Below are 23872 nucleotides of genomic sequence, written 5' to 3'. Positions count from 1 at the left end.
GAAATTCTCTGATATAAAAGTTATTTGAATTACTCACTCCATGTTTAATCAAAACTATTGAAATACAGAAAACTGCAGGATCAATATTTCCTAACCCAAGTTGATAAAACTAATGGTATAGTGTGATTATGGTTCAGTGGTATGATATAGCTCAGTATAAGCAATGTTAGCATTTAAAAAATGATGGCCAATAGATATACCTTGAATCTGATGTGGCATCCGCAATTACAACTCAATAATCAGGTGAAGGATAATTAAAAAAAATAAAGGAAGACCTCTCAGAAAATCTATTCAAAGTCAAAAAGGAAAAAGAAACCAAGAAAGCCTTGACTTGGCCTGAAGCAGGTGGTCAGAAAAAAATTGTGGTTTTGGAGAAGGCTTTTGGCAGCATGGAGTGGAATAAGATTTTCAGAATGCTGAACAAATACGAAATTAGAGTGGATTATAATGGCAGAATAAAAAATTATGTGTGCATAAATCAAGTTCTCTGTGCAAATGATAAAAGATGAAAGAAAGAAGCGAATTAATTATCGTATATCCAGGTCCCCTGCAGTTACTCCATAAAATTGTAATGGTGAAGCTGTCATTTCAAGAACAATATCCAAGTATTAATTAAGGGTTAGCTTGAATTTTAGCTTTATTATTTATTCAGTAGTAATCATCATAGGTGAAATATTTACTACACAAAAACTAAAAGAATACTATCTGTTGAAGTTAGTAGCAGTGAAAAACATCACCATCCATGAGTGGCCCTAGGATCTATATATCCAAATTTTTTCTCACTTATTTTGAAGCCCAAGAATTATTTTTTTCGTGCTGTATTATTATGTGAAAACATTAGCTTGTATTCGGGCAGATATGGCAAATAATCTTATCACAACAAAAAGGCTTAATGAAATAAACCACTTGTTAGAATACATTTCAAATTTTTATTACATTTATATAATGACTTTTGGTTAGACTCTTGAAGAAAAATTATTTGACATAATCATATAAAGCTTTGTGGGTTCTGCAAATAATTTATACGGGTATGAACAGGTTTCATTGAGTAGTTGACATCATTGGGTATGTCTGGGTGTGTAGTAATTGGCTGAACCCAAGGATGCTGAATGGATGTGTAGGGAAAGTTTGAAATTAGAAAAAATTTTTAAGAATGAAGATTCAGGGAATAGAAATGTCTTCCCCTTTACTACCCCCTAAGTTAAGTAGTATAATGGTGCAGGAGCATGTTGTCTCCACACCCATCTCTGCCTACCATTTCTCTTGCAAGCCCATCTATTCACCTCGACTCACAGCTTCACTGTACTCCCAGAGCCCACTTCCCTCGGCACCATTGCTCTTGACCAAGGTAGAAAAATCATTTTTTAACTGGAAATTGTAGTTTTTCATTGTCAGGCCGAGAACTTTTCACCTTACCCTTGCATACGTATAATCGTGGTGTCAAGGAAATCACTGTGAGTAAGATAGTTAGATTTTGTAGATCAAGGGGTCTAAAAAAATTATCTTTAAATATATTAAAAAATTTTCATTATAAATAACGAAAACTGGCAAAAATAATGATCTTTTTAGAAAAAATAGCCAAGTGTGACTGATAGAAATTATTTTAATAGTTGTACAATCTAGTGGAAGTACATAGGAAACAAAAGTATCATTTATTGTCATGAAACTTCTAAATTATTTCTTCAAGCCCTTATTATAATGTTAGTTTTATCGCAATTTAATCAGTTGATCAAAGAATATTGTTGGAAGCTGTATGAATATTCTGAAAGATTTCTTGGTCCTGGTTCATTTGTTAAAACCTTCAGAATAATTTAACCGTGAAACACATCAATTTCAGACAGTTTTACAAATGATTTATCTAAAATCTTTTTTTAATTTCATATATAGCCCAGTTTTTGCTATTATAAGGATATGCATTGCAAAATAAACTTCTCTGATACCAGAGTATTTGTGTTTCATGGTGTTTTTGAAGCCAGAAAAGTTTTAGAACAAAACTGGAAATATCAGGAAATGTTATCATTGGATTTCAGTAACTTCTTCATAATAAATTGAATGCATAACTGTATGAGTTTTTGCTGCTGGGGACAGTGTTCCATCTTTTGTAATTATGATTATTTATGAACCATAGAAAAAGAAATTTCCCAGCTGTGACCGTTAAGAGGGCAGAATTCCCTAATTCCATAGTTAACTTAATAGTTTTTCAGTGTAAGTAACATACTATAGAAAGGCAGTTGAATCACTAGTTAATGTGCATAAATGTGTAATTTCTCTTTGCATTTGGCAATGTATGTTTTCATGGCTGAATTTCTTGGAACTTTTTTCCAAGCCTGCATTTTTTTCTGAAAACTTTCCATTATTTTCACAATATTCCTCATCATTTACAGATGGATAGTAATTTCACTCATCAGTAGGATCTATATCAGATATTTCAGTGCAAATGCAACAATTCTTCTACTAATTTTTGCTCTTAGCTGCCAATTATTTTCATGGCAAGGGTTGTTTAAGTCCCATTTGAAGAATCAACTTTTGTGTCTCCGTATAAGTGTGATCTTGTTCAAATTGTTATTCCTACTGCATTTATGAGACAAACATCAGCAGCATGTTGCATCCACCTCAAACGGCCAAACACTAGTCTTAATTCACACTACTTCAAGGGCAGTTTCATCAATCTAAGTTGCCCCAGAGTTGCCAATATATTATGTGCTTTGATTTTGGAGCTTGTCATGATTGCTTCCTTTCAGAATTGCACGTAGAGGTTTCTCAAGGATAATAGAGGAATTAGGTTTGAAGTCATCTTTTAAAAATTCTTCAATTAAAATGTTTGCCCTTAAACAGGATTGACTCTTTTTGACTTTCAACAGGATTGATAGGGCTGATAATTATTAAAACTAATCAATGCTAGAAACAAGTTATTTGCCTGTTTTATTTTATTTAACACCAATCTGAAACAGCCAAGCTTTTTATATGAGACTATAAACATGAAATAACAATGATGACAAGCACAAACATCCAGCCTTAGGCAAGAATCTAAGGCACATCCTTTGGGCTGTCAGACAAGGAAGTAACCCCACTGCCACTGAGGCCAGCAGGATAACTGTTAAATAATTTCACCGCTCCCATGTATCTGTTAAGCCCATTACATTCAAAATTTCAGTTTCTGCCTGGTGGCAATTACCTAAAAAAATAAATGAAATCTTCTTTGATGATTTTGTTACGAGTAATATTATTTGACGAGAAATTTATTTGTATAATCAAATTAGATGAATTTTGCTAAAATGTAAACATAAAGCAAGCTATAAACTTAAAAGTATAAAAGTTGTCCTACTTTAATTGTGTCATATTCATGTTATCTGCACATTCAGATCTGTTCTTACTTGGATTAGTATTAGTTACGCTCTCGTCTTAGATAAAAGATGTGTGCTTCCTATGCATTTTTGTGATGAGTTAGTTATGCATACATTTACATAATAAGTCAAGATGACGTGGATGTCCCTTAACTTTTAAAGTTATCTTAGCTCCTCAAATTTGTGAAATATTTTTTAATTTCATGGCTCAACCATAAAGTAATTAAACCGTAGTGCTCCTCTTTTAACTTATTCAATGAACCTTCCAATGATATATGAATATGAAATTTGGTGTGATAGTAAAACCCTTATTAATATGATTGCATTTTTACTCGTCTTTGTAGTAGTGCCCACACCTCCTGATGAAACTATGGATCTAAAGTACGTAGCTTCCACCATCAATCAATGGGTGTGTATAGTTTGGTTTGTTGTGGCAGACATGAATATTCTCAATGTCCTCAGAAGTTCTTAGGGGATGTCCCAATCTACTTCAGTATATTCAAATTTAAGGGGATCGTTGTCATTTTTTTTAACAGTTATTATCATAATGATTGTTGGAGACTACAACTAATATTTTTGATTTGTTGATTTTTAAACCTGTACTATATTGAACTGAAAAATTCATATGTGGCATGTTTATCTGCATACCATTATCTATGACTCTTGTTCTTATTAGTTTTTTGAAGGCCGGAAAGTGGTTTATAAGGATTTATCTGTAAGAATACACAGTTGATTTTTATCACCAACCATAGCTTTGTTTAATCAAAGTCTGTTAAACTCCATTTCTGTCTGGTTAGGTTCCCCAGAGGTCAGGGTAAAATATTTGATTTTCACTTGGTCATTTTTCTGGAGAGCGTCTGAGACAAAATATATACTTTTTCTCTCCTACAAGCTAGAGAGTTCAACTGTGATTTGAAATGACTTTATGCATAGTAAAATATAATTTGAATATGTGTTGTAGGGCACTAATACCTTCATTTTCCCTTAAATAATAATCTAACTAAGAATGGGTTTGGAAGTGCAGTTTGCTCCAAATTAACTTTTTTCAAATGACAGATGCCTTGATTTTGAAAGAAAACCAATATTGGAAAGATTTAATGAACACCTTTGTGCTAGGAAGTTATTTAGTATACCAAGCCTTGTGATTTCAAAGTGGTTGTCAAGGTTTAGTTCATATCCAGGACTGGCAGGAAAATGGCACCATATATGTGTTAAGATGGCAGTAAGTCTCATCAACAATCTTCTCAATCTCTTATACCATGAATGTGATTCATCAACATTTCTTATGTATCTGTTGTACTCTTCATCTTTGAAATTAGTTCAACCTTATGCTTTGCTGGAGTTGGACTTATTATTCCAACGCAGTTGATGCAGTTAACACTAAAGTGCAACCTTTTTTTACCCTGGACGTTGAAATTACATCAGTTGCATTTAATCAGTTGAGAAAAAAAGATATAACAGCTGTAGAATGAAATAATTTCCTGAGATATCATCAGAGACATCATTTTTGTTTAATTGTGCTGTGTGAAAACTTTTTATGGAAAAAAAATCTTTATCATAGTTATGTATTCTTTGATGTCAATCTTGATAATTTTTTGCTGACAAAATCCAGTTCCTCATTTAAAGGAGCCTTATGAGATGTAAATTTTTGCTCTTCCTTCTCCCCAAACCCTTTATTTACCCCTGCCTTCATTGGCCTCCCGCCTTCTTCTTCAATCCCACTGCCCTCAGGTGAGGCATGGATCTTTGACGAGGCAGTCTGGACAATCTCTGAAAGCATTCCTCAAGGGACACAGGCGACATCATTCGGTAAGAGGGGTATTCCTTAAGATGAACCCATCAATATCTTGCTGATGTCTATTTTTCAAATGAACCATTGCCTGGTCAGAATATGATATTGCTAAGTAGGGTGGCTAAAATTATTTATTAAGTGTTTTACAATTTGCCAACGTAATTACGGGCAACTTTTGAGATTCTACCAATGTATTTTTTATTCAGGAATTTGGCCTCAATGTTTCATAAATTCAAATTGGCTTTTTACTGGTGAAATGCCAGGTATTTGGCCTAACTGAATGGTTATTTAGGTGACTACATTCCACAATTTGAGGGTATGTTAGCAGTTGGCAACCTGCTTTCTAGCCTCAAGGTATTCTTCATGCCTTAATCTATGAGTATTTTTTAATTAACTTTTTAGTAGTATAAATTGTTCTTTTTAAACATAAGGCATTACAATTTCTGCTACATAGTTGCAGACACACATGCAATCAAGCAGGGAAAGAAATTAGGTAATTGGTGAACATATTTAAGATTAATATATTTGTCCAATGAATTGGTTTGGTAGAGAGCTGGCATATCCACTTATAGGTTGGGAGTTTGAATCTTCCATTTAATATGAGTGATGCGACCACCCTTTTTTCCCTGTAAAATGGGTATAAAGAATAGTCAAGGCATGATATCAAAATAATGGAAATTAATGAAAAGCTCTAGCATCAAGTAATGTTGGGTAAGATTTGTGTTGTGCCAGAAACCCCTTTAAATATGAAATGCTTTTGCAGTAATTATCAGGGACTGTTCGTAACCTACCTAAGCTTGTCAGACTAGCTATAATTTTGAAATGTATTAAAAATCCCTTTTCCCCTCAAACTACAGTGTGTAGTTGTAACAGTGAAATCTATCTTCTTCGTTCAGAATCTGAGTTTATATTGTGTGAAAAAGTTTATTTGCATAATTTCTAATATCTTCAATTTATATTCTCTGAGAAAATGGTGTAGAAGAGTTTTTATCTTGGGTGTGTATGCATTTAAAATGCGGGCACTGCCAAGGTCAGGCAATATGAGCATCTAGACAAGTATCTTCAATATATTTAGATATTTTTGCTGTTGAAAGCCAAATTACAATCAATTAGAAAAAAAATTTAGTTATAAAGATTCTCACTCTGAAAAGGTCATAAATGATAACAATTCACTCAAATTTGTTATAAGGGTCCTATATATTTCATTCTTTTCCCATTTTTAGAAATTGTTCCATGATATGGGAAGCTCTTATGCAATGTTTCTATTGTAATAACTGGGGTAATGAGATTATGGCATTTTATTTTTAAAATATAGGCCAGCACATTTTTTTTATTTCATTAAAATCATCCATTCTCAAAAGTTCTCCCTTTTAAAATTTTACGTGAGGGTATATAGCATACTACATAGCTGTAGCATATTTTGACCAATATTGTAATTGGCTAGTCAGCATGTAAAAAATTGGTTATTTTACTAAAAGCAAGCCAACCTTTTTCCATTTCAGTTGTTATAAATTATTTGCATGTAATTACGTGATGTCTCTCCAAATAAAATCTGTTATTCATGGTGGTGTGTCATCACTAGTTTCATAAATTTAGTTAGGTGTTTGAATTATGATATTTGGACTAAATATTAATTGACTATTTGGCAATCAAAATGCTGCTCATAAAATTATTTTTTGGCAGTATTGATGGGATCCTCTTTAAGTATTTCTCATCACAGTAAAAGCATTCCCATATTCCACATTTGTAAACATGCTTTTCTGAATGTGCTTATGCTTCTAGAATTAATCTAACTATAGCTTTTTCTTTCTACTACATTACTTAATTAACTACCTTCTGGGATTTCATAAAGATGTTGAAGTATTGTGTTTGACTTATGAATTGTGGCCAAAATGTAAAGATTTTACCATAAATCCAGACTCCATGGCTTCTGGTTTTTTATGCATTGAATGAATTTTGAGGTCACTGCTTAATATGGCATAACAGGTGATATAGGGACATTAAATATAAGTTATGTAGCACATAAGGCATTAGATATGAAAAATAAAGGAAAATGTAATGGTTTTTTCCTAAAAGAGATGGTAGTGAAATTGTTGGCTTTCAGGATATAATTGCAAATTTTATGATGGGAATGGAGAACTATTTTCTGAGGAGAAAAATATTCAAGGGGATGGAAAAAATACTTAGAGCAATGAGTAATGTTAGAATTACTCACACATGGCTACTGAACAAAAGAATTTTAAGTGAAATATTGTTTTCATGTAAATGTGCTACCATTGAAAAAAACATCTTTATATAATCTTTAGGTGTAACTAAAGCTTTAAGATTAAATTATTAAGTATACTGGAAATGCATACCATGTAATTCTGTCATTTTTGAAGGATGAATATTGGTATGTTGCTCTCTCTACTCATGTAGGATTAAAAAAGGCAATGTCAATTATAATTAAATTATATGCATTAATCTTACACTGCAATTGTACCTGAAGATTAATTTGTACTTTCTTTACTGTATTTAATTAGTGGTTTTGAGCATTGATTTTTGACTATTTGCCATTGCCACCATCAAATCTAGTGATACAATGTCTCGTATGATAAAACGAGAAAAAGTGAAGCCAACTGAAAACTAAAAATTCATCGGCATGTGATTTTCACTTACTGAGTTGTTTAAGTTTAATATACTTTGATAAATTTCTTCAGTAAGAAAATTACTGGTTGAAATTTTCAAGGTGAAGATTTCAGAGGGTGGATCTGGAAGAAATAAGAATTTGGGTGTACAGTAAGATAGTTTATCAAAACTGAAACATTTTGGTCATAATCTATTCAGGGTGTGGTGAACATTTCTTATATTGCAAGCAATTTGTAATGTTCTTTCATGTTGATGTGTGTTCATTTTGCAACTGATGCATGCATTGTGCCGTGAATTGTCATTGCTTTGTTGGTAGTAGTTTTCTGAAAACTGTTCATTGTCCATCAACCTCATATGAATGATTTGGATAGAATCATATATGACATGGATGCATAGAATATTCTCATATAATACTATGCAATGAAAATAATTTAATGCTGGCTTAAAGTTATGTTTAAGGGGAAGTATAAATTTAAGCTATTTCACTTTAATAGTAGCTTATGGTGGAATATTTAGATTCTGATTCAACTAGATTTCTGTTAGCATTACTGGGCCTCACCTTCCACTGTAGAGGATGCAGCCATTAGACTTGCTATTCAATCTTTGCCCACAAGCAAGAAGAGAGCATCTTAGAGCATATTTTTTTCATTCAGGATTGTATGGAGTAATCATGTCTTCAAATATGTACCTGCATATTACTGATGAATTGCATATAAGCCAGTGTTTAGAAGCCATCCTTGCTGATTGAAAATAGCATGAAATAAGTTGCAAGAATATTACAGGGTGCATGTGTAGTTACCATAATTTTTCCTTTATCCTATGCATTTTTCCCATAAAAAGTTTTTAAAAGGTTAGGTTGCATTATTTAAGGAACAGGTATTGTTTTTTTTAATCTAATTATAGGTATGTTTATTTTCATTTTGAACCGTTCAATGCCTTACATTTTCATGCACTTGGCTTTGAAATTATTGAAGAATAAAAATGGTAATTGCATAATTTATAATATGGAACTTCATTATTTAAAATGTTAGCTGGAATTTATAATTATCCTAGTCTTGGGAAGGATAAATTGAGCTTCTTATGGCCCCTTTTTCGACTGATTATATTAAATAATATTTCCTTAAGTCATAGTGAAATATTATTAAATATAATCAGTCTATCATAGTCTTCTTAAATTCTCTGGCCACCGAGGTACTATGTAGCATTTTTTTTGCGCAGATCAAAATATAGCTAAAGAGAAAAGAATTTGGGCAGCTCAACCATTTTCATCACAGCAGCTGTAGCTAAGGCCGACAATGTGGAAATAAGAATTTCTGGGAAACTGGCATTTCTGGAGATACACAGACAACTTTACTGTTTGTTGTCGTAATAGCTATTTTAGTTACACTTCAGCGTGAGTTTTATTATTCAAACATGACTTATGCCTGCAGAATTTCAAGTTTAAGCAAATTATGATGTATTAAATGGATTCGGCAGTAATTAAATAAGTTGGTCACAATTAATGGCCTTCAAATGGGATTCTAGGCAGAAGCAGCTCTCTGTGATAATAATTATTTAGATTTATCCATGCAAGATTTAGACTGTGGCAGTAGGTAGAGAAAATACAGCAAAATGGAGGAGCAAAGGAGAGAGAATTTGGTTGTATTTGTCCAGTAAACAAAATGAATGGTGTTATATATTAACATTTTCATCCCAAAGCCCAAAGCCCAGACAGTGCCCAAGTTGGTTGTGTTATTAGAAGACTGCAGCTGTCAACAGTTATTTTAGGTTAGCAATGGAGAAAGGAGGGAATGAGGGATCTGTGTCAGCCCTTCCAATATTTCCAATGGAACACAAGTGATGGGATTGATAGAAATGCCTTTGTATATTAAATATAAAGTTCTATCTTCAGCTTGCAAAGAATGGGAAAAATCAAAGTTCTCTCCAATGGGAAGAATAAAAGGAAGGTTATATCCAATAGCTAGATCACAGTTCACAAGGAAAAGTAACAGGGGGGATGTTGTGTGTTCTGTGTAAGCAAATGTTGAAATCGAGGTACATAGTGTATATGGTGCTGAGAATGTTATCATCTGAAAATATATGCCAGTGTTAGGAAAATTATCCATTCTGAAGATGTATTCAAAGTATGCATGTCTTTCAATCATGGCAACACAGTAGGGTTATTGGTTGTGGAATCCTTGTCTCTCTTCCATTTCTTATTTATAAATTAAGAGCAAAGCACATTAAGTGATAGAAAGACCATGGAAACTAAAGGGCCTTTAAAATTATTTATTTATGAATTACAGCATTAAAAAATTCACCATCTTACAATCCTAGTACCGACCAATAATGGGGACTTTATTTATTTACAATTTGTATCACACTGTAAGCTAGAATATACTATATATCAAATATAAACTGGTGAAAAAAATTAATGCAAAACCAATAAGTGTCCTCATCTGACATTCCCATTCACTAATGGAAAGAGTACATCTTCCAATAAATAGTGCAACACCAGGGTAAACCATCGATAGCCAGGAGTATTTGATATTCAAATGAAAAAAATTAGAATTGAGTTGCATAATACTGATTCCAAAAGACATTTTTAAAAGTCAAACAATAATTTAATTGTAATTGATTCTCGATCCTAGTGTTCAGTTAGGCTTATGGTATATCAATAATAATAATAATACATGGTCTAATAATAATAAAGCTTTATTTGTCCAAAGGCCATAAAATATATATAAAACATGAAGTATAAGATATGTCATATAGAAGTTCTGGTTCTCTAAAATAAATATGGGTATGTACAAAACTGCTAACCATGGATAAAGATTGTCCATTTATAAAATCCTACCTGTTCCAATCTCTTCAAGAGAGTTTGAATGATTGTAAAGTAAAAATAGGAATATTTATTGTAGTCAATGTACAAGGTCCTCTTTTTGATTGGCTGACATATTTTTTTATCATTTTTGCCTTCCATTTGAGGCTCAGTAATCATAGGGGTTATATAATGATGTTACTAATTAGATAATTTATCATAAAAATCAATATTTAGACTTCAGAAAAATATTAAGGAACAATAATAAATTGGGGCTAGCAAATTTTAAGCATTTTAGCTGAAATTGAGATGTTTATATTAGTGGGTTCCCACTAAGCATAATTAATGTAATTAAAGTGATTCAAGAGACTGACAGAAATCTCGGTTTTCTCACAGGAATGATGGCTTTCTCCTTTTTGTATGAAAGCTGGGTATTTTGTTTTTACTTGTGTCACAGACATATTTTATCTCTTTAATTTGCCCAGGTGTTATGAATGCTTGCTATAGCACCAAGCGACTCAGTAAGGTAATCACCAAGATTCTTGATTAAAGCTTTAGCATGATGGGAGTTAATGAAATTAAAGGATCTGATATATCCTCTGCACCTTAATGGAAAGGAAGCAGTCAGCAGCATATGGTAATGTCAGATTTCTGTCTAGTTCTTCCATCGCCAAAAAATCAAAAGTTACCTTTTTCCATTGAATTGAGTGTTCTTCCTAGTAGTTAGTGTGAAGATACTGATGGCTTTTAAATTAATTTTTCTTCCATCATAAAAACAATCAAAAGTAACTCCAGACTTTGTTTAAAATTACCGTATCGGTTCCTCCTAGCCCAAGGAAGAACATACTCTGCTGGATGCATGCTACCATATATTAATAATTTTGACCTAAAAAGCTTCACATGAACACATCCCAAAGGTGACAGTAAATTCATTAACTTATTTTCATTGGTTTTGAAATGCATTGCGGTAACAAATTGCGTGCTCTGTTACCATATGTGTCATATGTCTGTAGATACATACTCTGTTTTACACGTCACTTCATTGGTCACAGTGTTTATTATTTCTATCATCAAATATGTTTGTTAATATAAATATGAATGGATTATTACTGTAATGAAATGTGAAATAATTAGTGTCTACTTTCACTGATGAGGCAACATCAACAGAAATTTAATAAATGGCTATTTATTAAATAGTAAACCATGGTGTTAGACTCCACCCTGTGAAATTCCTTCATCATTGTAGGAAGAATATATTCATTAATTCTAAAAGAAGTTCTTTACTAAATGTAACTAGGGTGACAATATATTGTATTATCACCAAGTAACCTTAACACATGGCACAATTTATTCCAATGCCAATTATGAGAAATACATGAATTAATGGAATTGGGTATCAAAGTTGGTTGTGAAAACATGTTGATTAAAATTAGAATGCCCATTGAGCCATGTTGAAGAATGGGGTGTTTAAATGGTTACAGTGAACAACCAGTGATGAGGTCATCCAATAGAATTAAACAGTGGTAAATTATTATTAGGTAATCTACTGATTAAGGTAGGTTTTGGAAGGACACAACTACCAAATAAATGTTTCCCATAACAAAATACAACCCTGCATCCTCCTCTACAACGAATATAAGTCCTGATTGTATTCTATATTTCTCTCGATAAATGATCTCATTACTGCAATGGTATCGTGCGTGCCTCTACCCTTCCTAAACCTAAACTGATCATCCCCTAAGTAATCATTTGCCCTCTCTCCATCTTTTTGATGACGATCCTGAGAACTACTTTGTCTGCATGGAAAATTAAATTTATTGTTTTGTAGGCAAAGAGGCTTCCACACAATGAGGAGGAGGGAGTTGATGTCAAGGACGTTGAGTAAGGAGGATAAGGAATGGCTCGTCAAAACTTTGATATGGAGCATAATTATGCACGGTACAGAAACATGGTCACTGAAGCAAGATGATAGACAGATTGGTGGCTTTTGAAATGTGGGTGTGGAGATGGTGAAGTGCTGGGTATGGTGAGGAAGGAGAAGAATTTTAGGGAGAAATCTTAATGAGACAGGAAAAATTAATGCAAAGCATATTGATTGGCAGTGGGATGTTGAAGGCTGTGATAGATGGGAGAGTGTTAGGAAAAAAAAGGAAGGGACAGCAATAGGATAAGGATGTTGGATGGAATGGAAGAAGGAAGTAGACAAGGTTGAAGAGTGGCCTAGTGTTAGGTTGGATTTCCGGCTGTTTTTTTAATAGATACAAGGGAATCTTTGTTATAATGTTTGGTAGCCTGTGTCATCCAAAACCTACCTTAACTGGTAGATAACCAATAATAATAATAATTAATCATTTCATGCATTATCCTCAGCCTTTCTCTGTAGTCTCTTCCATTAACTCTTTCTTTTTATCTACTGTCTCCATCAGGCTCTGGCATGACAGAATAAATCCTGAAAGGTTATTCCCTTTTTTTCAATGTCTTTATGAGACTCCTTTCTTCCATAACCTCTCATTGAACTCCTCTTAAATATTTGACCTATTTATTTCATTAAACTCTCTAGCACTGTTTTTGCATTATTTATATAGTATTTTATGGTGTTTAAGATGCAATTTAGAAAAAAATAAAAAAATGCTGAATGTTTCCATATGAACTGTGAGGGGGGAGGATATCTTTTATGCCATCAAGTAAGGTAACTCCTCTTCTGCTGCTGTCTTACCTAAAGGCCAATTTTCATGAAGTCATTCACCGGGACAGTGCACCATCATGAAGCCAATGCAAATCATGACAACTGACCTTGCTGTTCACAAGTAGTATATTCTCATGGTAACCAAAATGTCATGCATTTCATATCCACCTCTGGGATAGTGTTTGCCGTAGAATTATAGAATAATAAGGTAGTTCATGTGTAATGACCTCATCCAAATTCAAAGAACTGTGGTAGATGCTGTGACAATAACTTCAATGCAGTCTGCTAATATGCATTATAAAGTGGAAAACTCATACGTCTTGAATGGCATCTCAGTCAAGACGAATGAGTTTTACCCTTTGAAATGGTTGCATTATAACCATACCCATTGGTGCTTCTAAGTTCAAAAGCTACTGGTCTCCTCCGCCATAAAGTTGTTAGTCAGTAAATCTGGCGCAAGCTAAAGGAGACAAGCTTGAAGCAAACCTACCATGTTAGTGAAAATCCCCCTAATTTGGGGCTTGGCTCCCACTGTATTCACTTCAACAGCTTGGGGTATCATAATCATGGACTTGTGTCAATGTGTAACTCATAAAAAAAAGGATTGCCTTTGGATTCTTGCTTTCCGCTGCAGTTTGTGATGCAAGTTTTTAAAACTCTTATGATTCCTCATGAGGCAGTGCTGCTTTCTTCTGAAATGTCACAGATATCATTTACTGTAACACCCTTTCTACTAAACCACCCTTACTCTAATTTACTTTGTGCACACTAAAAATCGGAAAACCAAATTTAATCAAACCTTGGTTCATTCATTTACTCCCTTCAAGCCTTTACTTTTTATCTTTAACTATTTTCAAATATGTTTATAGTGTATGCACAAGTATTATGTCTAATATTTTGTTAAGGTTACATGATGGTGATATGGTGAATCTAGCCCTTGGCTGTACTTAATAAAATATTATTTTATTTGGATAATTAAACATCTCAGTATTTGGCCTTGTTTTAGCTTTCTATCTTGCTATGATATTGTAAATTAATGCAACCCTCACACATGTATGTATGTATGTGTATATATATATATATATATATACTAGTATATATATAAATATATACTAGTATATATATATATATATACTAGTATATATATACTATAGTATATATAAATATATAAAAACACAGATGTAGATTTTTAGAATATAGAGACACAAAGAAAGGACACTCACAATTTGTTATTTTACGTTTCGACAGCACGGCTGTCGTCTTCAGAGGATATCTATGTCTCTATATTCTAAAAATCTACATCTGTGTTTTCATATATTTGTGTGTCGCCGAAGAGCGTTCCATTTCGAAGATATTTTTTATATATATATATATATATATATATATATATATATACATACATACATATATATATATATATTCACTTAATCAAGTTAAACTAGTTAGTTAGCACAATACTATCGTTATTCGCTTATTACTGGAATCCTTATTTAGTTGCTCAGCAAACTTTCTGGAGGTAAAAAGTGCTGTTTCATCTACCATTGCCTTGGTAATTTTGTAAGCCTGGCATTTGTGGGCCCTCATTAAGTATAACTTTCAGCCATGTTGTCTATTTAATTTATATCATTCATTGTGACTTATTTGGACTGAACAATTTGTGCCTTATACCATAATAATTTGGTAGTTTCTCATGATCATGCACCTAAAAGTAATTCCATTAATATTGTGTTTTGACCCTTCATAATTAGATTTAGTTCTTCTTTGGAAAACACTGTTTAAGTCTCTTCATGTATTTGAGTCGTCTACTGAGAGAATGAAGAGGATAGATTGAAGTGAGATCAGTTCTGTAACTGCATAGTTCTTTTCAGTGATCTCTACTTCACTCTATATTTTTTATTCTCATACTGATAATCGCATGCAATATTACTTAATTTTACTAATGTTATTAAATATTTTGAGTAGTTGCCAATCCTTGCAAGGTTGTCCTGGTTTTATATGCCACTCTACAGTTTAGTACAAAGTCTATTCCCTAAACAAGTTTATCCTTTCTCCATTAATTTTTTCATATTAAATGATTTTCATTAATTATACAACTCAATATTTCAATGCCAGAAATCTCTCGCGGGTACTGATCAGTGGTGTCATGAAAAGCATTATGTATTAATATCAATGAGTCATTGTGAATTTAGCATTTTTTGTGAAGCCCATGCAACAGTCATTGCTGATTTTGTTGTTTAAATATGATGCAGCAGGATTTTTTTCAGCCAACCAAGGGCCTGAATTTGTACAAAAGTTGCATTGCTAAAAGGCCAGTTATCATCTCTCCTTACTTCTTCCGAAAATTTGTGATAACTAATGTCTTGTTTACATTTTCCAGTCGATCATATTGTGCATGCTTATTAACCTTTCACCCAGTTCCTCAGATTTTGATGAATTTTTATTAATGGTGAGATTAAGCATTACCCTTTCTATCTCTTGAGCTGAGTTGGAGAATTTTTTTTCTTTTAAAGCGCGATGAAACATCAACTGTAGCAGCAACTGCTTCAACTATGAGGTGGGAGCCAGATACTGGCACCGATGTGGCTTACCGGCAAGAGATAATTGTCTCCAATTCACTTCCCGGTGGGGTGACGAGCCCTGTGAAGCAGAACAGTTTGCACCCTACTAACGTCCCAACTGCTGGTACTACTCCGGCCTCGGTGAGATATTGGTTCACAGTTTTAATTTTTCCATAATTTTTGTATCAAATAGATTAGAAATATCTACCTATATTTAGAACTAACATGCCGCCTAGAGTATTCAGTTTTACTAAATGGAATTGGTATTTTTGCTTTACATGAAAAAACTTTTTGTCTTAAGTGCAACAATTTTAGAGTGTAAAGTCAAGGCGAATGATTTTTACACTCTGAAATGCACATTAGGGGATAACTCCGTTAAAAGTTACTGTCGCGGTATCTCCCGTAGTTTCTTTGTCCAAGTATAAACACCATAAGTGTTTAAAAGTTGACTTTAACCTCGTGGACTGTGGCGCGTCGCGCACGAATACTATTGCCGGTGACATTGTATATATGGTATTTCGTCACAACATCTTGTTCCTTTAAAAGCCCCAAAATTTCAGAGTTTAAAAGGATGCCTCGATAGCTTAACTGGCTAAAGCACTCAACCGGATATTGAGGGATCTGGGTTCGTACCCCAGTCAAGGCGAATGATTTTTACACTCTGAAATTGTTGCATTGAAAAGCACATTAGCGGATGACTCCGTTAAAAGTTACTGTTGCGGTATCTCCCGCAGTTTCTTTGGAATTTTTGTCTTAAGGTTCATGTAGTTTCAAATATATTATTAAGTTTAAACTTATAATTTGAAATTTATTTAGTGCTCTTATTTACATTTATAGCAAGCGATCTCGGTAGTTGAAACACTCCATGTAGGTTATTGTAGGCTGAATTTCAATATGTTAAAAGTTTTATGAAATATATGTCAGTCAACATTTCCATTGGTATAATTATTTCATCCCAGCAGGGTAAGCTAATTATTTAAGAGAATAAGAATAATTACCATGTATGGTGAAGTCATTTAATAATGCACATATGCATAAAAATACATGTAATGACACTAAATGTGTCATTATTAGCAGCAGTGAACCCATCATTTTACTGATTCTATTACTTATATAATGTAAATTCTTCAAATCAGCTCAATAGGATGCATTTATGTATGAAGTTTTGCCTTTTTCTTTCTAGAGTAGACAAGTATACGTACGTATTTGTAATCTATTAGAGAGGAAATCAAAACATACCAATCATTGATTTTAATCAATATTTAATGATACATCAATTATTTGAGGATTGACAGTAAAGCTAGAGGCGGTCTTGTAATTCTTATTAACTGGTTTACTCTTTGACAGGTATATCTTGAATTTGTTGACCCTTTTATAAAATATTTTTAATATGCACATATATATTTTGTTAATGAGATTGAACTACTTTTTCATATTTACATATTTCTTAGAGTGTTCAATTATTTGGGTGTGTAGAGATGGACTATTATCAATTTTGAAGCCAATTAGGAAATTTTTCAACTAATAAAATCAAGGCAAAATATTTTATCCATTGACTGAAGTTAGAGTCGTTATACCTATAAAGTCACATGCATACCAAATGCTTCGCAGGGGAACTTGCATAATTTAGGTTACAGTACTGGTAATATCATTATGCTGAGATTCTAAATCCACTGTTAATCCATATGCAAAGGTGATTAGCGATGATTATGCCTAACAGCATCCTATTTCAGACAATTTGTATAGATACATGTGATACAAACTTCTTTATGAAAGGTTGTAAGTTCATGAAATGATATTATCAAACCCCTAATAACAGGAGATTGATGTGTGAACAATGCAATTGAATTTTATAGATTTTTAGCTGTAGTGTTCCCATGCTCTTCGTTTAGAAACAGTTGACAAGAAAATTGTTGTGTGATTTTGGCCTAAGGATGCTATAGGCAATATGATTGCATCAAATAGCCATGATGATGCACAGAAGCTTGCTGGCAACTTCACAGCTGTCTCAATTATTGTATATTAACTGACAATGTTGAAATTAATAGGTTCTGCTAAGTGTCACATTAAAGAATCAATACAGTTATCTATTCTTTGTTGACTGTCAGGTGTGCATTCCAGAAGAATCATGTTTATTTATTTAGTTAGTATTAATCGAAAAACAGCACTTATCGGGTTGGTAGAAAAGGACATCACCCCACCGTCACATTGTGGTTTGCAAAATCATAGTTTGGAAACCTTTCAGTACATGGGCACTGGGGGATTGGTCTCATTCTTCACATAACTAGATTACAAATAGTGTAACATTATTTTTCTCAAATAATCTAATCCTAAATTAAAGTAGTAATTTTTCCTCCCACTCTTCAGTAATGATCATTCTATTAGATAGCTCAATAGCACCTATAGTTAGAGGAAGGGATTGCTGCTGTCTGTATTCTCCATCAATTAATATTACTGAAGAACAATTAAATTAAGAATACAAAGTATCTTTAATTTAATTAAAATGAATTTCCACAAGGTTGAGCCGGGAACAATTGAATAATTACTAAAGAATATTGAAAATTGTGGACAATTATTGTTGCGGAATGAAGAAAAAATAATCTTGACTTATTTGGCCTTATTGGAATTCTCATACCAGTTCTTACAGGCTGAAAATTCTGTGATATCAGCGTGTCGCGTCACAAATCGCTTTTATGGTAGTCTGACTTTTCATGGATTGCCAATTTTGTGCTGGAACTGCCATTTGAATGCCTTCTGTCTTTTTTCGATATTAGTATTCTATGGAATGTATGGGATTTCTACACATGCGCTAGTTCCATTTTCAGAACTTGTTGGGATTATTTCTGTTCATTTTTCGTGCTTACAGCGAATGCTTTCACTCCAACCAACCTCTGTATTTCCCATGAACAACTGTCTTGTAATTTCTTTTTTCTGTTATTCCATAAAATTTCTCTGACACTTCACGTATTGGTTGGTGCCACATAAAGACTCCAAGAGAAGGCAGTAGTAGTAATTTGATTTTTAGGTCCCTTGATAACATTTACATCTGCCAAGAGAAAGGTTGTACACAACATTGTAAACAGTTTTTGTTATTTACGGACCCCTCTTCTATGGGTGATTGTGACCTCGGCTCTCATCTCCTTCCCTGAGAGCTGGGCTTTTTTGGCATATGAACATTGGCCTCTCATTTGCTTATCTTGTCCACTGAATGAGTAAAAATGTGAGAAAGGATGGTAAGTTATATCAGCCCACGTCTTGGTATGGGCTCTTTTTCCTCTCCTTGTGAAAGGAGTCGAACATTAAAGTGGTTTATTGTTGTGTAACAATACCATTCACAGAATGAACTGTCATCCATTCCGTACTGGGTTAGTGTTGAAATGAGAAACATTTTTTGTAGGTTTGGTAGGCCATGGACCAGTTAGCATGTTTATCTTCATGCCTTGTAAAATTTGTTTTTTTTTTATTTTTAATTTTCCCAAATTTAGCAGTGGAATGCATTAATTTAGCCCTATATCAGCCTGGCTCTGGTTAAGTAATCATATACATTTCTTATCCTTTTTGTTTGATTTCATTTTCAGCTATATATTATTTGAAATTAAGTGGGTGATCAATGGGCAATGTTTGTCTGTAGTAATATTATAAAAAGGTAATGAGTAAATTCGATGGTTTTAGGCTCTACTTTCATTTAAAATTCATGAGTTTCCATGAAACTATGAAGCATAGAATGAAAGGCTAATAGCTTTTGCCACAGAAAGAATGATTCCTCACCCCTCCAATTCCATGTGGAAAAGGAAATTGTCTTCTTTCATCATCAGGCCGTTTTCACCTGATGTGCTCTTTTAAGCTTTTAATCCCCAGATATTATTTGGTGTTGACTCACTGATCTTTAGGTAGGTACTTGCAATGCACAACCCCCTTAGCATGGAAAGAAGTCGACATCGCCTTGACATTAAAGTGAACTTGTATAGCTCTTTTTGGGTGGGGGATGTTTCATTAATCCGTTGTGAAGATTGCACTTTTTGTTTCAATTTCATATCCATTAACCCATGACTGATCACCTTTTATTATCCTGAACAAGAAAGTTTCATCCTCTGTAGCTTGATCAAACAGTTCCTGACAGACTTGAACTCTATGTTGTTTCTGGTCTGCTGTCATCAAGCAAGGCACGAATTTGGCAGCGTCTTGATTCATCCTTAATTTTTCAGTTAGGATTTCATTACACAAACCAATCGAGGTGCCACACTCTTCTGCAAATTTCGTTACAGTCAAACGTCCATTTTCATGAACAAAATCGTTCAGTTTCTCAATGTGGGGGTCATCAGTCGACATTGATGGCCTTTCAAAACACTCGTAACCTTCAAATGATTACTGCCCCTTTTTTAACTGAGTAAATCACTCATAGCACGTAGCACATTTCATAGCATCCTCACCATAAGCCTTGGTAATCCACTCAAAAGTTTCCATGAAGGATATGCCTAGTTTATTGCAGAATTTCACAGAACAATGCTGCTCCTTCAAAGAGGTCATTTCGACGGATCTGATTTTTCACTGCATTCCGCGAATACCCCTTCACATAAATGTTCGTGACTAATCAACAAAACAAGATATCAAGTGGTTGGAGATGGTTATTTGGGAAGTTTCCGCTGACACAATTCCTCCAAGGAGATTAAAAAAATAACCAACTGCAGGTTCACTATTCAAAAAGTTCTGTAATTTTTTGAACGGACCTCATATATGATATTACCACCTGTTTCTTTATTATTGGTATTCTACTCTTTAAGGTAGGTTTTTAATGGACACAAACTGATCACTTCTAAGCATTTTTCGTACCGTTGCACCAGCTTCTTGAACCCATCTGCATAGAAGCTTGCCGCCTGAGAGTTAAACCAATTGACAATGCCATTCTTGAGTTCCTCTTCGGTTTCGGAACTTTGTCCACTGAGCCAATGTTTCAAACGCAAGAAGAGGAAGTTGTCGCTAGGTGTAAGGTCAGGACTGTACAGTGGGTGGTCAAAGAGTTCCCAACGAAAATCTTGAATTTTCTTATTGGTTTTGGCAGCAGTGTTTCGGTACCCATCTTGCACACAATTTGTGGTATCCAAGGTTTTCTATGACAATATTGTAGACAGTAGTGCATCCAAGTTGAGGAAATTGTTCAGCCAGGCAATTAATCATCAATTGATGATCATATCGCAGTTTTTGTTCCACTTGCAAAACAATTTCATCGTTCAGAATACTGGGCCTGCCACTTCGCTCTTCGTCATGGACATTTGTCTGTCCATTTTTAAAATCACGGCACCATTTTCTAGCCATTCCTTCACTCATAACTGTAGGTCCATAAACAAGGCATAACTCTCAATGAATTTCAGCAGCCGACAATCCTTTTGCATACAAGAATCATATGACAGAACGCACTTCACAGCTGGCGGGATGAATGATTGTCGCGGACATTGTTGTTTGCATGCACGGACAAGCAAACGACATCTGAAGCGAAACAAATGCCGCTATAGCTTCTCAATGGATTAGTAGTCGGCGCTGCAGGAGTAAAACTGTGTTTCAAAGCACCAATATTTAAATATAAGCAAACGGCCCTTACCTTATGAATATGCCTCATATGTTGAAAAGTACAGGTGATAATGGGCAATCCTGTATTTACTCTTCTTATTAACACTGCCCATCCCAAATCTTCATTTGCCATATTTACCTAATCAGTCTGGGACCAGTATATGTAGGTCGCAAATAAGTTGAGCATCTCTCAAATTAACCTTTATCTTCACTAATCTATTCATTAATGCTACCCAATTTACTCTATCAAATACCTTAAAATCTGCTAAATAAAGATCTTGTTTGCACTCTATCCTTTCTTTTATTGACCACATTCCTGCTCTGGCATCATGCATACATCTCCATTTTCTGAAACAAAATGGATCATCCTCTAAGTAATCATTTGTTCTCCTTCCAACTCATATCAATGATCATAATTATCACCCTAGTGGTCTGCAAAATCAAACTTATTGTTCTGTAGTCCTTGGGTACGTCTGCCTTCCCCTTTTTTAGAATGGAAACTAGTACTGAACTAATGAAATCTTCGAGTTAAATTTCTATCTCATAAATGCTATGAATTTTCTCATAAAACTTTTTCATCCACTTATTTATATACCCTTAAACATATTCATGGATTTTTGTCTATACCCGCAGCAGTTTTCAATAATGTTTGCTCTTTCAATCTCACAATCAAATAAGCCTGGACTTAAGTTATCCTTGTGTATTCCATATTCGCTTTCTATGTCTAAGATTGCTGGCATAATATTTCTACTGTAGAAATTCTATTTATTTTTACCATCTCTCTTGAATATTTCTTGATTCAAGAAATAATTTTCCTGCGGTGTACCTAATTGTGTTCATGGTTTTTCCTTTCCTACTGCTTGATATTAATTTACCTTTCTTTACAGTGAGCTCACTTCTTTCTTCCTTTATAAACTGTCCATATCCTAAAATGCATCTTCCACCACGCTTATTTTGCCCAATTAGTTTCCTGCCTCATTTTATGATTCAACCTCTTGCTCTTTATTGTACCTAATCATGTTTTCACCTTCTTCCATTCCCTTCTCTCCTCTATCTTCTAATCTTCTCATCTGTAATCCGATTTAATTTTCCTTTTCCTATTAGCTGTTCCTGTGATTTCGTATGTGGCAATTGTAAAGTTTTCTGTTTATTAACCTCCATCTGAGCTTGGTAAAATTGGTATTTATTTGGTATATATTGGTATAATTAATTAGGCATGTTTGATGGAAGATAGTGAGGTAGGAAGAATGTAGAGCAACCAAATGGTCAATTTTCATGTGGAGTTTTGGCATATTTACTCTCATTTCAACAGATTTTCAAATCCATTATTGAAATAGAAAGAAAGACTCGTACTTAGTCTATCAATACTTCGACACTTGGTCCATTAAAATTGTACCTTGGCTTAGTAGACAACTGCTACTTAAATAGTGGGAGTAATATGTATCTCAGTACATTTAATAGAAAGGCATTGAAAACATTTATACATGTAGGCATTGCTGGAAATCCATTCAGTTAAAGTGAAAATGAATGAGGAATATTCTTGTACATTCAACGATTGATAGAGTTATGGTTTATAATGAAATGCCAATCACTTTTGTTTTTTAATTATTTAAGTAAATTTGGATTGGTGGGGTAAGATAAATATGCATTAATAACATTATTTTTTAAATATATTTTTATTGGCTTTAAGATGTAGTTAAGGCATTTAGTTGATGAAGTAGGAATATAGTTTAAAATTTTATTACAAGAAAAAAGAATTTGGGTTTCAAATTATATAAAGAAAGAGATTGAAATTAATCATGGAATTTTGACTCATCCCTGCGAAATATTCTAAGTTCTTAAATAATCAATGATATTAAGCTTTTTACATTATTTAGTATATCATATTTTTTATTTGTTAAAACTTTTTAAATTTCAATTTCAACTGCTCTGTTTGTTGTTTAAATTTCACTAATGTTATCCTACTCTTTTTACCAGAATTTGTAATCTAATATAAAATGTTTTGAAATAATTGTGTTTGTATTTCCAGAAGTATAAATGAGTTCTAGAAAGTGATGCCAGAAAGATTAATGGCTTATATATTATGTCTCAAAGTGAAACTTGTCATCTGTATTCTTTGCAGAGAGAAGTTAAATAATTGCGTGAATAGATTGTAATGTTCCAACAAAATCTATCCTGAAAAACCATGGTACTCGGGTATTTTGTTAGTTCAAGTTTCTATTCAGTGTTATATATTGAATACTGGGCTATTGGTGCTGAGGTTATTACCATCCCAAATGGTAGAATTCGCTTAAAGGTGAAATTGATCTCCCCTTCGAACATGATCACTGGTAGAAAAAATATCAGGTAGGCAATAACCTTTGATTCTCAATCATCATTCATGGTTTCCATTATGAACCAGGTAAAGGTTTTTCTGACAAATTTTAAAAATCTGTCTCCTGACTGTCACGCTGATACATTGCCTGCTGTTTAAAATATACATATCAGTGCATTCCAAAC

At 33.5% G+C, this 23872-nt stretch overlaps 1 protein-coding gene across 5 annotated transcripts in view; it reads left to right on the top strand.

The window, feature by feature from the left end:
• Nucleotides 1–23872, top strand: part of Wnk (Wnk kinase) — a 128344-nt gene that overhangs the window by 47989 nt on the left and 56483 nt on the right. For all 5 annotated transcript variants that reach the window (XM_071594360.1, XM_071594363.1, XM_071594362.1 and 2 more), the window contains exons 14-15: nt 5076–5153; nt 15761–15949. In XM_071594360.1, the coding sequence (XP_071450461.1) occupies nt 5076–5153; nt 15761–15949 (267 nt within the window). The remainder of the gene's footprint in view (nt 1–5075; nt 5154–15760; nt 15950–23872) is intronic.

Source organism: Hetaerina americana, unplaced genomic scaffold, assembly GCF_022747635.1.
Source record: "Hetaerina americana unplaced genomic scaffold, ioHetAmer1.1.p SCAF_6, whole genome shotgun sequence".
Taxonomy (NCBI): Eukaryota; Metazoa; Arthropoda; class Insecta; order Odonata; family Calopterygidae; genus Hetaerina; species Hetaerina americana.
The sequence above is the reverse complement of the archived record's forward strand: the minus strand, read 5'-3'. Positions and strand labels throughout refer to the sequence as shown.